Source organism: Podarcis gaigeae (genome assembly GCF_964106915.1).
Source record: "Podarcis gaigeae genome assembly, chromosome: 1".
Lineage (NCBI taxonomy): Eukaryota > Metazoa > Chordata > Lepidosauria > Squamata > Lacertidae > Podarcis > Podarcis gaigeae.
Window position 1 is genome coordinate 136,702,795 of NC_139678.1, and position 14,811 is coordinate 136,717,605.

General features: G+C 43.1%; 2 protein-coding genes across 6 annotated transcripts in view; one reads left to right on the forward strand and one right to left on the reverse strand.

Annotated features, from left to right (window-relative positions):
* Positions 1–14,811, forward strand: part of ERBB4 (erb-b2 receptor tyrosine kinase 4) — an 837,205-nt gene that overhangs the window by 646,859 nt on the left and 175,535 nt on the right. For 3 of the 5 annotated variants that reach the window (XR_014556491.1, XM_083704220.1, XM_083704222.1), the window contains exon 16: positions 2,600–2,644. Coding sequence is in view for 4 of the 5 variants with exons in the window: in XM_083704220.1 (XP_083560346.1) it covers positions 2,600–2,644 (45 nt within the window). In the remaining variant the exon portion in view is untranslated. Of the gene's footprint in view, positions 1–2,599; positions 2,645–2,759; positions 2,835–14,811 lie in introns of all 5 variants that reach the window. The other 2 variants (XM_083704219.1, XM_083704221.1) reach the window with 1 other exon arrangement.
* LOC310831628 (uncharacterized protein) overlaps positions 1–14,811 on the reverse strand; it is a 466,313-nt gene that overhangs the window by 400,711 nt on the left and 50,791 nt on the right. The window lies entirely within an intron of this gene.

Genomic DNA, 14,811 nt, shown 5'->3' on the forward strand with positions numbered 1-14,811 from the left:
TTTTCTTCCTTTCCCATTTTCCAACTCATAATCCCCCCCCCCCCCAACTTCCTGGCTTCACAATAGAAATCATCACTTAATGTTTCTTCCCTCCCTGTACAAAGCAAATGGAAATAATGCCAGCAGTGATCAGAATGTGCTACCTGTTTGGTTATTTGGCCCACAATTGGAATGGTTGGAATGCTACTTTATGTATTATTATTTACCAAATAATTACTCTCCTTCCACATGTATGTCTCAAGATGATGTACAAAAACAGAAGAAAAACAGCTTTAAAAAGCACAAAAATAGGAATAATTTCAGTTAAACAGGAACAATGATTTCTGAGTAGAGATTCTTGAGTAATTTTATATTTGCAAGTACTGATCTGACCTGCGCTTACCAGCAAACTCACTGGCAGCACATGGCATGCTAAAGCGAATTCTGGAGCCATGCTGCTCCAGTAGGGTCCACAACTGTTGACACCAGGTCCAGCAAGGAATCCCATTTTGTATTTGCCTGGCACAGACAGGGGCACCAGGTTCCTGTGACTGACCTTGCCCCTACCTCCATTTCAGGTCTCCCAGAATGCACTGTTGTATGTAAGTACAGCACGACATCCGAAGGCAGAGGTGGGTTGAGCCACATAGAATGATAGAATTGTGAGCCCACTGTTGTCCTCACTAATCTCTGCCTGTATCACTCAGATAAAATATACCCGGAATTCTAAAATGCATATTTTGAGATTAGAAATGCATATTTGAGAGAATTTTATCTAAGAATTTAAATACAGAAATACTACATTTTAAGGTGGATTTTTTATTTTAAAAGATCAAATTAATGAGGAAACGGCAGTACCCTTCCCCACTTCCAAATCAATAAGTTGATTCCCACTGTAGGCAATAGTAGACAATTCAAATGATGGAGGTGGTCTTTTCTCCTTATGCCACTCAACAGAACAGCACTTTAAAAAACCTAGATGCTAGCATTTCATTCAGGAATGTCCTGTATAGTATATTCATCACCCTCAATAAAACTGTGCCAGCTCCTCCCTGTTCTGCAAGTCTGTGTTTTTCCAGTTTCCCCGTGGATTTGCCCTGGATGTGCAGGAGAGCTTTTCTTTCACTACAGCACTCTAGTTCCTCAGCCAGCCAGAAATGCTGGATGAGATGGGCCCTGTGCGTGGACAGCTGTCACCAACATACACAGGCACTCTTTCAAACCCATCTCAGATGTTTTGTATGGTAGGCACATTTCAAGAATAAAAGGAATGTGAGCATTTTGGGAACAATGGCTAAGGAACACATTCCATCACCTCGCAGTGCACAATGTTCTCTTTCTCCTTTACGTGTATAGATCAGGTTAGATCAGTCAAGGTACTCAACAGAAGTAGGGGGTATTTCGTTTTATTTTATTCTTCCTTTATTCTGAAGTGTGTATTTCTTTCCAAAGAAAACTACCGTACAAAACAGAAGAAGGCTCTGTGCATTTAAATTGAAAGGTTTTGTCAACTTAGACAACAGGTGAGGTCCCCCCCCCCCCCAAAAAATGCAACCATGTTCATGAAGCTTTGAGAATATGTGAAGCAGAAAAGCGAGAAAGACTCCAAGGTGAGAGATTCCCCTTTTATGCCAGCCAGCTCCCTAGATGGCTAATGGACTCTTCGGCATCCGTGGAAGGCATTTTTTATAGCTAAAGAATGCCTCCAATGCTCTACTTCTTTTGATGTGCTGCAGAAGAGAAACTGTAGAAGTTTGCGTCCTCTTTCGTTATCAGCACAGTTTTATGGGAACTGCAGAGAGGGCATGTGAAGAAGAAATATTGCCAGAAGGTCAGTGGCTGGATGAAATGCAAACACTTGAAGCCCAAAACAACTGAACTGCCAGGCGCCCATCGGAATCCTCTTTCTTTCTTTTAATACCCGGAGTGGTGTTTAAAACCAGACCTCACACCCCAGAGGAAGCTTTCTTTTCCGTGGCTGCTATAATTTCCCTGAACCTAGTTTCTGTAGGATACAGTTAAGTTCATCTATTAAGACAACTGCAGCCACCTGTTTTGGCAGTTTTTATGGAAAAAATAGGAGTTTTGTCAAATGAAAACAAGGTAAGAAATTAAGTGGAAAGAACAAGGAATCTGCCAACAGCTAGGTTCATTGCACATTCCTACTCAGATTGCTATTTAAGACAAGATTTTAAAATGGATTTAGTTGTGTGCCTCTTGTCTTTTAACCCCCTACTGCAGTCACTAATGACTGTCTATCAATCTGCCGGATTAAGCAACTGCTCTGAGAAAATAGCATTTGGTAGGCCTCTCACCTTAGCAGGTAAACCATGTCTTTGGTCATTTCCACAATGCCACAATGAACTGTTAGAAGGTAAGTAGCTCAAGAACCACAGCCTGGCCAGTCTCATTTTGTTCTCTGTTGCTTGTTATCTTGCACTGAAAAAATGTTCCCAGCAGTGATTTCATGGCAACTTGGTTAATTCTGAGAATGATAGCCAACTGCCTGGACCAAGGCAGAATGCAGAGTCTTTGTTCTCCTGCTGACGCAATGGCTAATGCATGTTTTTTCTCTCTTTCTCCTTCCTTCCTTCCTTCCTTCCATCGGGATTTGCTGCAGGTGCATAGGCCCACGCCTGGAGGACTGCATTGGTTTCATGGATAGGTATTTGCCGAGCACTTGCCACACCTCCCATGTTCCATGTGTGGGCAAAGGCGCTTGTGTGTGCATGGCCCCTGTGAATGGTGAATGATATTTTCTGTTCTGTAATTGCCTGCAGGTGTAGAGGGCCCTCTAGTCATGACTGCATTTACTATCCGTGGACACGCCAGTCCACTTTACTACAACACGCTAGGTAACATCCGTCATCCCTGCTTTTTTGTTCTTCTTCTTGCCCTTTTCTATATTTTATACAGTAGGGGAGAATCGTGCTAACCAGTTTGCTCTGGAAAATGACAGTGTGCAGACTGATTCTTGTCTGCAACTCCTCACAAGTTCCTCAGAGTGCTTAAGGTGACTGAAGCACATGTAACTGAATACAGGAAGATATAGATGCACCATATCTTCACCAAAGTCTTAAATTGATTACGCAGAAAAGCCAATCATTTTGTGAGGGAGAGTACAATGGTACCTCAGGTTACAAACTTAATCATTCTGGAAGTCCATTCTTAACCCAAGGCATGCAGTCCCTGCATAGGCCTCCCGCGGCCCGGAAGCAGATTGCGTTCATATCCCGGGGCAAAGTTCGCAACCCGGAACACCTACTTTGTGGAGTTCGTAACCCGAAGCGTTCGTAAGCAGGACTGTTTGTAACCTGAGGTACCACTGTGGTGGTCCATGGGGAACTCTTAACCGTCTTGACAATCTTCGGTACCCAGGATTCTTGGGCGGAGGGGACAGTCACCACAGCAAAAATGAAATATAAGTTTCTGAGTATTTCCCTTTTAAAAAGAAATCTATATTTATTGAATTTGAAATTGGACATTGATAACATGAATAACTGTTGTCCCCTCTTATTCCCTGCTCTCCCCCACCCCAATACCAAACATAGACATAGCTGGTTGATACCAGCTTTTACAAAATTTGCAAAGTTCATCTGAGTTTCTTGAATATTTCCTAATTTAATAAATCTATGATAATTATCTGTTTGATTTTAAAATACAGTTGATTCTTTCAGAGCAATTGCAACATTTCTTTTCCTATGAAAATAATATAAACTCTTCACTAGTAACTTGTATCCAGCAATTCAAACTGGTTAACATGACCTCCTGCTTCAAGCATTCTTTTCTAACCTAAAAACTTAATTGTTACCTTTATTTTTTTATTTAAATCAACATCACCTCATAAAGAATTGTTCCTAGTTCTCTCTGGTTTGTCTTTCAAGTAGAAAAGTAATACAAATGCTCAGTGTGTGTTTCTGAAAATGCCTTTGGTTTGTTTATTTAATTAATAATTGTGTGTGGTTTTGAAGGACTAGTGTTACCAAAATAGAAATTTGCCTAAAGACTATATATGGTGAGTCTGGTACCATATTTGAATTATGTGTTAAGATCATACAGCAGCCCTGGTTATTGCAAATCATCAAGAAGCAACACATATTTGTATTTTCAAAAGAAATTCCAATCAAATGCATTGCAGCCCTTGAGTGAACTCATTGTGCCACCATATACTTCCTTCCTGGCATACAGAGAGAGATCCTGCACGGGGGGCATAGAAAACAGGGCAGGTGGAGTGAGTGCGGAATGGGACTCAACAGATATATTTTCTGTGTGACATCCAAAGTCTTTTGCTCTGCTGCAGAAGAACATAATTGCTTAGGCTTTCAGTCTTGTCCATTGGGGATATACCTTGTGGACACATCAGTGCTTACTTCTGAGCAGATATGCTGCAAAGCTCCTTCAGGTGTCAGAAAGATTTCAGGCATCCCAGACTGCTGGTTGGATTTGATCACTTTTGTTTTCTTGATTTAAGACTGGGATCACATGAAGTCCCCTAAAGATCCCCCTATTGTCAGACTCAGCCAAACATATAATTGTCTGTTTAGAGCTTGTAATCACATTGTAATTGCACACTAGTGTATACCAGCATATAGATCTGGTGCAGACTATGGGCATGAATAATTTCCTAATTGTCTTACTCACTTGTAACACTAAGGAGCCAGATGTTGCTCACTTCCTGCCAGTTGAAAATTCCCTAGCATAGGGCAGTTGGCACAGAATGGCACCATCAACTCTAAAACCAGCTTAGGAAGCACATGCCAAGGAGAACAGGAGAGAGCAGGACTCTGTGCCAAAGTTACTTGGCAGTGCTTCTGTGAGTTGGCAGATGGGTTACAGCCTGCTCACTGTTGTTACCCACCCACCTAGCTGCCCCAAGATTTTCTATTGTACTTTTCACAGTTGTTTCTGGATGACAGCGCTTTATTACACTGGGAAAAGGCTACATTACCACACATCCTCTGAAAATCATGATGAGAAAATTAGTACTGACTTGCATGGACTGTATGGCAGTGCAGCCTGGCATTTTCAAGCAGCTGGAGCTTCGGTTCTCAGACCATCTTCTCCTAACCTCCAGGGAGTTTGGAGCACTCACTTCCCTTTGAATTCACAACTATTGGAGAACGGCTAAAATAGGAGGTGGGGCAGTAACCATGAAAAAGCTATCATTCAGCAATTAAAATAATTTATAATAATTGTTTAATTTTAGAATACAATCTTGAGCATCAGAATAAACTATACATAACTGTGTGTTGGGTTTTAGGTTATATTTTTCACTTCTGTTTCAAAGGAAATTCTGCCACTAGTTCAGCATTTCCTCAGAGAAATAGGGTTGGGTGTCATCAGTATGATGACAGCACCTTACTACATAAACCAGATTAACATAACTAGCAGTTTCGTGCAGACGTTAAACAACCAAAACTAAACAAAAGTCATCCACAGAGTGGCCTCAAAGTCACATCCTTTGATGCGCTTGAAGTCACTTTCTGCTGCAAGGAGGCATTTGATTTTTCACGGACCGGGCCAATTCCCCACTCCTGCCTGATGTTAGGAGATGGTAGCCTGCTTCCGTCCAGTCATCTGGGCCACATCCTGCTGATGTCAAATGCTGAAGCTGTTTGCCACAAGAAAACCAGCATTCCTTTTTCCCATTCCCACAGCTCTTCCAGGGATAGACCATTTGCTGTTTGGCATTCAGACAACCAGTTTTACAAAATTAGCATGGATCACACTGGGGTTGGGGAATGAGGCCAGCCACATTAACTGGTGGGGCAATGACTTCGTCCTGAGTAGGGCAAGATAGAGGGCAGATGAATTAAAAATCTCTTAACTCCTGGGTTCAGGATACCTTAAGGATTGGCTAATTCATTATATCCCAGCCCAATCACTGGGGGCTTTGGGGAAGTCACTGTAAGTGGTCCCCCATGGCTCAGATGCACTGCTCATATCCCCTGAAACTGTGTGTTCAGTACTGGGAATTTTATGGAACTTGTGGTTGAGGTCAGACAAGCCCTCTTGCTTTTGAGCTTCCAGTATGACTGAAACCTTTCTCTTTTTTAACTTCAGCAGGCATTTTACCTAAATTTTGATTTTATATTTTTAACTTACTTTGTTTTATATTGTTACATGGCTTAAAGACAATTGCCATTAAGTTGTGTACAAATTGTCAAAATAACTAAATAAAAGATAGACTAGGGTGCCTCTGGTATATAAAACTCACATGCAACACAAATTGCTTCTGGTCCACTTAAGGTAAAGGTAAAGGTACCCCTGCCCGTATGGGCCAGTCTTGACAGACTCTGGGGTTGTGCGCCCATCTCACTTAAGAGGCCAGGGGCCAGCGCTGTCCGGAGACACTTCCAGGTCACGTGGCCAGCGTGACATCGCTGCTCTGGCAAGCCAGAGCCGCACACGGAAACGCCGTTTACCTTCCCGCTGGTAAGCGGTCCCTATTTATCTACTTGCACCCGGAGGTGCTTTCGAACTGCTAGGTTGGCAGGCGCTGGGACCGAGCAGCGGGAGCGCACCCCGCCGCAGGGATTCGAACCGCTGACCTTTCGATCGGCAAGTCCTAGGCGCTGAGGCTTTAACCCACAGCGCCACCTGCGTCCCTTCTGGTCCACTTATATGTGCAATAAAGGCAGCTGTATCTCACAGTTACAAGGCATACAAAACTTCATATATGCACATATAAACTGGCTTCCTTACACCAAGTCAGACCATTGTTCCATCTGCCAGTACTGTCTTTCCTACTCTGCAAAGGCCAGGGGAGAGCAAGGCCTTTCTAGCCCTCCGGTCTGAGACCTTTTTGCAATGTTTGTGTTCAACAACTGAGGTATGACCCAACCTTGTGATATCTGAACAGATCATAGGTGGTGACTACCTGACACTTTAGAGTAAGCACTTGGGATTTTGTAGTTTGTTTTCTTGCTTTGCATTTTACTGAGCACTGAAATGAAAGGCGTTGGGCCAGATGCATGGCAAACTGTGTGTGGTACAAAATTCAAAACCAAGCATCATGATTGTATTTGGGGAAAACATTGCCAGCATTTCAGCTTTCACAGTAGGCATTCAAGGTGTAATTAAGAGCAAAAGAATCCTGTAAGCCAATGTGAACAATTTTCTATTTTCCCAGTAGATGAACAATCATAATATGGCAGATGTAGTCAGCATGGGGAAACTGTGTTTTTAATATTTCCTGGTGTAATCTGATGTATGTACTGATTTACACCCTAAATGAAGGTCTTTCTTATTTCCACATTTCCCCTTTTAACTAACAGGAGCTAATTAGCCAAGTCTTCCCCACTGAGAGATGGTTGCATGAAACAGTGTGGGGATATTAACTCTCTTCATCCTTTTCTTCCAATTGAACAAAAGCGCATTTCTCCTTTCGACTCATCCCTTTACAGATATCAGGCTCTTCTTTTTTGTTGACTGTGTATGTATACAAGAGCTAATTAACAGCAAATCCTTTGTAAAGCAGTGAAACCTTTTCCTCGTTGTGTTTGATACCCGCTTCACAGTATGATTTCATTATAATTTCACAGTAACTCAGCAGCACAGAACACATGATGGGGAATGGGAAGCTTGCCATTAATAAACTCTGAATGTTCATAGTCATCTTCATTTTTATAACGCTCTGTTCTTCTGCATGGATTAAAGTTTCCCATATGTTCCAGATATTTAAAGGATAATTATATACATAATCCTGTAAAAGTTGGTGGGGAGAGAGAGAGAGAGAGAGAGAGAGAGAGAGAGAGAGAGAGAATACACCATAAAATCTACTTAAAGAGAGGGAAATATAATTTGTGAGCATAAAGCATAAAAACTGTCTTTGGACTGGTACTATTGACTATGCAAAAAAGTATTTACCAACAGAGGCCTTTGGGGAAAACAACAACTTATAATGTACTAGAGAACTTATCTCGGTCATACCTGAAAAATATTTTGAGGGAGGCACCATTGCTGTGCAAAGCACTGAGAAGATCCTGGTTTCCGTCCCCAGAAACCTCCAATTAAAGAACCAAACATCATGTGCTACAAAAGACCCTCTGCCTGAGATCCTGGATAGCCACTGCCAGTCAGAGTAGACAATACTAGACTAGATGGACAAACAGTCTGACCTGATGTTAAGGCAGCTTCCTGTTTTTAGCTGCCTGCAGTTTGTTATGTTGCAACTGGGAACTGCAGCTATTTTAAATGGTTCAACTGAACAAGTCTGAACTGCAAACCATGACTTGTTCAGACAAGGCATAATTAAAACCAGGGCTGGCCTGCCCATGAGGTGTGGTGAAGCAGTCGCCTCAGGTGGCAGAAGCTCCCAAGGCAGTGGACCTGCGGGGGCCCCGCCCCCTCCGCTGGAGAAGTGCTGCCAGCATCTGCGCTGGTTTCTGGCAGGATCGCACCACTTCCTGCCGACGCACAGAACCTGGGTCAGGAATGCTGCCGTGGGGCAGCGGCAGGGGCAGCACTTTCCATTTCACCTTCAGCAGTGAAACAGGACGCACCACCCCAGGGCATTTGCCCCAGTTCAGACATAACAACAAACTGCAGTTAGTTGAACACAGGAAGCAAATGCTTCTGATCTCACAGCTATGCCAGAGTAGGAAAGGAGGAGATTACATGACCAGGCTAAGTTCCATGGTGCTTTGGCAATGCAGCTACTGCCTGTGGGAGCCCAGTTGATGTGATCAAGCAACCATTTCCTTGATCTTATTTGACTAGCCCAGTGCGTCACCTGACTAAATGTTCTGAAGCATGAAAAGAGCTTCTGAAACTGAAAACTGGATCTTCCTTAATTGTGCAAGCACCCATTTGGTGTTAGGTGCTAATCTGATGCTGTTGTTTTGAAAACGTCAGGTCCAATTTTTTTGACTTGTTAGGAACAGTCTAAAGGAAGAAGCAATTTATTCTAAACTTTCATGTGCATTTTTAATACTGTTCCTTTTAAGTGGAGACCTTCAGTGAATTCCTTAACTGTTAAAATTAGGCAGGTATTGAGAACTGTCACCTCTTTTGCTGCTGCCAATCGCAGTCATTGTGTGGTTGCACCTACAGCACTTGTTATCCATATATGAGTACTAACACCTCATTTTTTAGAGAAGGAAATACTGGTCTTAGCACCTTGAAAAGACTGGATAACTGCAGGAACTGTATTCTTTCAAGAAATCAAACCTCATGAGCAAAGGAACAGAGATGGTGCTTCTACTGCTCTGGCAAACTCTGTCTCAATCTCTGTGTCCTTGGAAATGGGTTCCTTTTCAAGTTGCTATGTAGGTTTTATTCCCCACCCCACCCTGTTACTATGATTTTTTTGGTATGTATCTATTTATAACTCTGAAACCTATGTCCTCAGAAACTTACTTTACACAGCTTCATTCAGCTGTAATTACAAACAGCACCTGAAAGGAATGCATCATTAGGCATAGAAGAAACACAAAATCTGCAATTTGGGAACATTCCAAGATTCTCTAGTGCCTCATTAATGAATGAGGCCCAAGAACCTCAGTCAACAAAATTACATGCTAAGCCTAAATTTCTGCCACTTGTGCAGATTCATCACAAGGAAGGCCACCTGTTCTGAAAAGCCCCGCTGTTTGTTACGTTGAGAAACAGAATCTCTTTTGCTAACATAAAAATTAGTTCAGATAGGGCACTTACTTCACTGTGGGGCTGACCCAAATGGCCATCTGTGAGCTTTGCATCAGGTACAGTAGCAGAGCTAGGGCTGTCAAAAAAACAACCTACGACATGTCTGTGAACAAGAGCTAAATAGATCGTGGGCTTGCTTTTGTTGCCTTTAGAGTCCATGGAGACTGAGTTGGCTGTATGATGGCTGAGCTTGCTGAATGTAGGTTTTACACAGTATGATGTCTGAGGCTCAGCTCATCAGGACAGCAAGAGGTTTTGCATGGTAGTTGAATGGGCATGCCTGGTCCTTTGTATCATATTCATGCAATCCCCTCTGTTTTTTCAAGAGGAGGAGAATCACATAAATTGGGTATGACTTCGGCAAGAGGAGGGGAGGGCTTACTGCTCTGTCAGGTGAAGACTTCCCCCAGCCCATTAAGTGTTTGAATTAGGACAAATCTGCCAAGAGTGGTATGATCTAGGCATCATCTCTGGTGCTGAAGGAGCCATAGCTAATACTAACTAAAATATAAAATATTACTTAACTCCAAATGGCTAAGCAAGCTAATTGGCCAATTCCAATGAACACTTGTAAACCAGGCGCTTGTAAGCCTTGCTACTGCATCTTTTTGTGTGCATAAAGGCACAAACTGGACATCCCATATCTGCAATCTGTGGGTGGATGCAGATAACAATTTTAGCATACATTTTACCACACATCTGCCCTGGATGTGTGGGACAATCTTCCTTATCATTTGATGGGACAATCAGAGAAGTTCCCCTGGAGTGGTTCGGTCATCTGTATAAGCTCCATTAAAATTGGCCATAACTAGGATCGAACCATCCAAATTTAAAACCTTGGTTGTTATGCAATATATAAGCTTATTTGCAATGGTGTCTTATATAAAAAAAATGTAAACACACTTTGATTTTAGGAAAGGCAAGTATCTTGGCCTGTAAGATGAGGTAGGATCTGAAAAACAAGGGGATGAATTGTACAAATGAGAATATGCAACAAAAGTTATGCAGAAAGAAACCAAAAATAAGGGAGAAGATGGGAGGGAGAGAAAATATCATCAATAATGACAAATACAGGGACATTAGCTGGCAATGTATCAGCTTGAGTAGCAAAGTTAAGGAAGTAACACATAATCTTTTTTTTTTTCTCCATGCAACTAGAAGTGTAGCTGGTAGAATCATAGAATCATAGAGTTGGAAGAGACCACAAGGGCCATCGAGTCCAACCCCCTGCCAAGCAGGAAACACCATCAGAGCACTCCTGACATATGGTTGTCAAGCCTCTGCTTAAAGACCTCCAAAGAAGGAGACTCCACCACACTCCTTGGCAGCAAATTCCACTGTCGAACAGCTCTTACTGTCAGGAAGTTCTTCCTAATGTTTAGGTGGAATCTTCTTTCTTGTAGTTTGGATCCATTGCTCCGTGTCCGCTTCTCTGGAGCAGCAGAAAACAACCTTTCTCCCTCCTCTATGTGACATCCTTTTATATATTTGAACATGGCTGTCATATCACCCCTTAACCTCCTCTTCTCCAGGCTAAACATGCCCAACTCCCTTAGCCGTTCCTCATAAGGCATCGTTTCCAGGCCTTTGACCATTTTGGTTGCCCTCCTCTGGACACGTTCCAGTTTGTCAGTGTCCTTGTTGAACTGTGGTGCCCAGAACTGGACACAGTACTCCAGGTGAGGTCTGACCAGAACAGAATACAGTGGCACTATTACTTCCCTTGATCTAGATGCTATACTCCTATTGATGCAGCCCATAATTGCATTGGCTTTTTTAGCTGCCGCGTCACACTGTTGGCTCATGTCAAGTTTGTGGTCAACCAAGACTCCTAGATCCTTTTCACATGTACTGCTCTCAAGCCAGGTGTCACCCATCTTGTATTTGTGCCTCTCATTTTTTTGCCCAAGTTACATTTCTCCCTGTTAAAATTCATCTTGTTTGTTTTGGCCCAGTTCTCTAATCTGTCAAGGTCGTTTTGAAGTGTGATCCTGTCCTCTCGGGTGTTAGCCACCCCTCCCAGTTTGCTGTCATCTGCAAATTTGATCAGGATGCCCTTGAGTCCATCATCCAAGTCATTGATAAAGATGTTGAATAAGACCGGGCCCAAGACAGAACCCTGTGGCACCCCACTAGTCACTCTTCTCCAGGATGAAGAGGAACCATTGATGAGCACCCTTTGGGTTCGGTCTGTCAGCCAGTTACAAATCCACTGAGTGGTAGCATAGTCAAGACCGCATTTTACCAGCTTCTTTACAAGAATATCATGGGGCACCTTGTCAAATGCCTTGCTGAAATCAAGGTAGGCTATATCCACTGCGTTCCCTTCATCTACCAGGCTTGTAATTCTGTCAAAAAACGAGATCAGGTTAGTCTGACATGACTTATTTTTCAGAAATCCATGCTGACTATTGGTGATCACAGCATTCCTTTCTAGGTGCTCACAGACTGTTTGCTTAATGATCTGCTCCAGAATCTTCCCTGGTATTGATGTCAGACTGACTAGGCGGTAATTATTTGGGTCCTCTCTTTCCCCCTTTTTGAAAATAGGGACAACATTTGCCCTCCTCCAGTCTGCCGGGACTTCGCCTGTTCTCCAGGAATTCTCAAAGATGACTGCCAGTGGTACTGAGATCACATCTGCCAGTTCTTTTAATACTCTTGGATGCAGTTCATCTGACCCTGGAGACTTGAATACATCTAAACTAGCCAAGTATTCTTGTACTATCTCCTTAGTTATTGTGGGCTGTGTTTCCTCTGCTGAATCATTTGCTCCAAATTCTTCAGGTCGGGCATTGTTTTCTTTATCGGAGAAGACTGAGGCAAAGAAGGCATTGAGGAGTTCAGTCCTTTCTGTGTCCCCTGTTTGCATTTCACCATCTTCTCCTCTGAGTGACCTCACTGTTTCTTTGTTCTTCCTTTTGCTACGAACATACCCATAAAAGCCTTTTTTGTTGCTTTTAAGCTCTCTAGCAAGCCTGAGTTCATTCTGTGCTTTAGCTATTCTGACTTTGTGTCTACACGTGCTGGCTATTTGTTTGAATTCCTCTTTGGTGGTTTCCCCCTTTTCCATTTTTTGTACACATCCTTTTTTAATCTTAACTCAGTTAATAGTTCTTTAGATAGCCACCCTGGCTTCTTTAGGCACCTTCCATGTTTCCGTCTCATTGGTATTGCCTGAAGTTGTGCTTTTACTATCTCCCTCTTAACAAACTCCCAGCCATCATGTACTCCCTTTCCTTTTAGTATTACTGTCCATGGGATCTCACCCAGCACTTCCCTAAGTTTTATGAAGTCAGCTCTCTTAAAGTCAAGAAATTGAGTCCTAGTATGCTTGGCTGCTCCTTTCCGCTGTATAGTAAACTTCAGAAGAGCATGATCACTCGCGCCTAATGATCCTTCCACTTCTACCCCACTAACCAGGTCATCAACATTGGTTTGGACCAGATCTAAAATGGCTGTTCCTCTTGTTGCTTCTCCCACTTTCTGGACAATGAAGTTGTCTGCAAGGCCAGTGAGGAATTTGTTTGACCTTATGCTCTTGGCTGAGTTTGACATCCAGCACATATCCGGGTAATTGAAGTCCCCCATTACTACTACATTACATTACTTCTTCAGTGTGCATGCACACGAAAGCTCATACCAAGAACTGACTTAGTTGGTCTTTAAGGTGCTACTGGAAGGAATTTTTTTTGTTTTGACTATGGCAGACCAACACGGCTACCTATCTGTAACTCCCACAATGAGGTCACTGTTATTCTTCTCTCCCTTAATTTTGACCCAAATGCTCTCACTTTGGCTTTGAGGTTCTAAATCTTGGATCTCTTCACAGCTATACACATCCCTGACATATAACGCCACTCCTCCTCCTTTCTTGTCTGGTCTGTTTCTCTGAAATAGATTGTATCCCTCCATTATTACATTCCAATCATGGGACTTATCCCACCAGGTTTCAGTGATGCCTATTATGTCATATTTAGTTTGCTGTACCAAGAGCTCAAGCTCATCTTGTTTATTTCCCATGCTTTGCGCATTAGTGTACAGACATTGAAGTCCATTAATCATTCCCCCGTGTCTCTTATTTAAGGATTTTTTCCTCCCACCACTAGGTCTGCATGCTGTTTGCTCCATTTGGTCTATGACATTTGGATGATCATCTTCATCATTTGATAGACTCCTACCTTCAGGAGCACTGTCTCCTTCCCCCACATTAGTCAGTTTAAAGCCCTCCTGATGAGGTTTCTGAGATTTTTGGCAAAAACATTCCTCCCAACCGTTGTGAGGTGCAGCCCATCGCTTGCCAGAAGTCCATCTTCAAGAAACTGCAGTCCGTGATCTAAGAATCCAAACCGTTCCTGTTTACACCATTTGCGAAGCCAGCTGTTCACTTCCACTATTTTTCCCTCTCTCCCTGGGCCACGTCGTTCAACTGGGAGGACAGATGAGATAACAATTTGTGCATTTAATTGCTTCAATTTCCTGCCCAGAGCCTCGTAGTCTCTTTTGATCTTGTGGAGGCTATTGCTTGCAGTGTCATTGGTTCCCACATGAACCAAGAGGAAGGGGTATTTGTCAGTGTGTTTTATGATTCCTTGCAGTCGTTCAGTTACATCTTGGATCTTAGCCCCGGGGAGACAGCACACTTCCTGAGACATCTTGTCAGGCCCACAGATCACTGCTTCTGTTCCCCTCAGTAGGGAATCCCCTATCACCACTACACACCTCCTCTTAGGTCTGATCGGGGTTCTTCCATGAGCTGTCCGTTCCAAGGTCGCCTGCACATTCCCTGAGGACTGACTTTGCTGCTCGTCTTCATATACCTGATCGACTGTAATGAGGGAGAGATCCTCAAATGGAGTCTGTTCTTCGTCTTCCATGCTAGGGGAGAGGACCTCAAAGCGATTGTGTATTTCTAAACAATCAGAGCGAACCCTGGGCCTCCTACTTCTTTGAGTCACGTTTCTCCATATATTTGGCTCCTGTGTTGGTGAACTAGCCTCCTTCTCAGGGGAGTCCCCTGTCTCCTCCTTGGTGGAGACGGTGTACTCTGTTGCTTCCAAGAAGAGCTCCAGCTCTCTAATTCTTTGGAGCGTAGCTACACGTTCCTCCAGTTGCTGGACTTTGTCTTCTAAGAGGGCAATCAACATGCAATTGCTGCAGGTAAAGCTGCCTGCAACCTTTGGC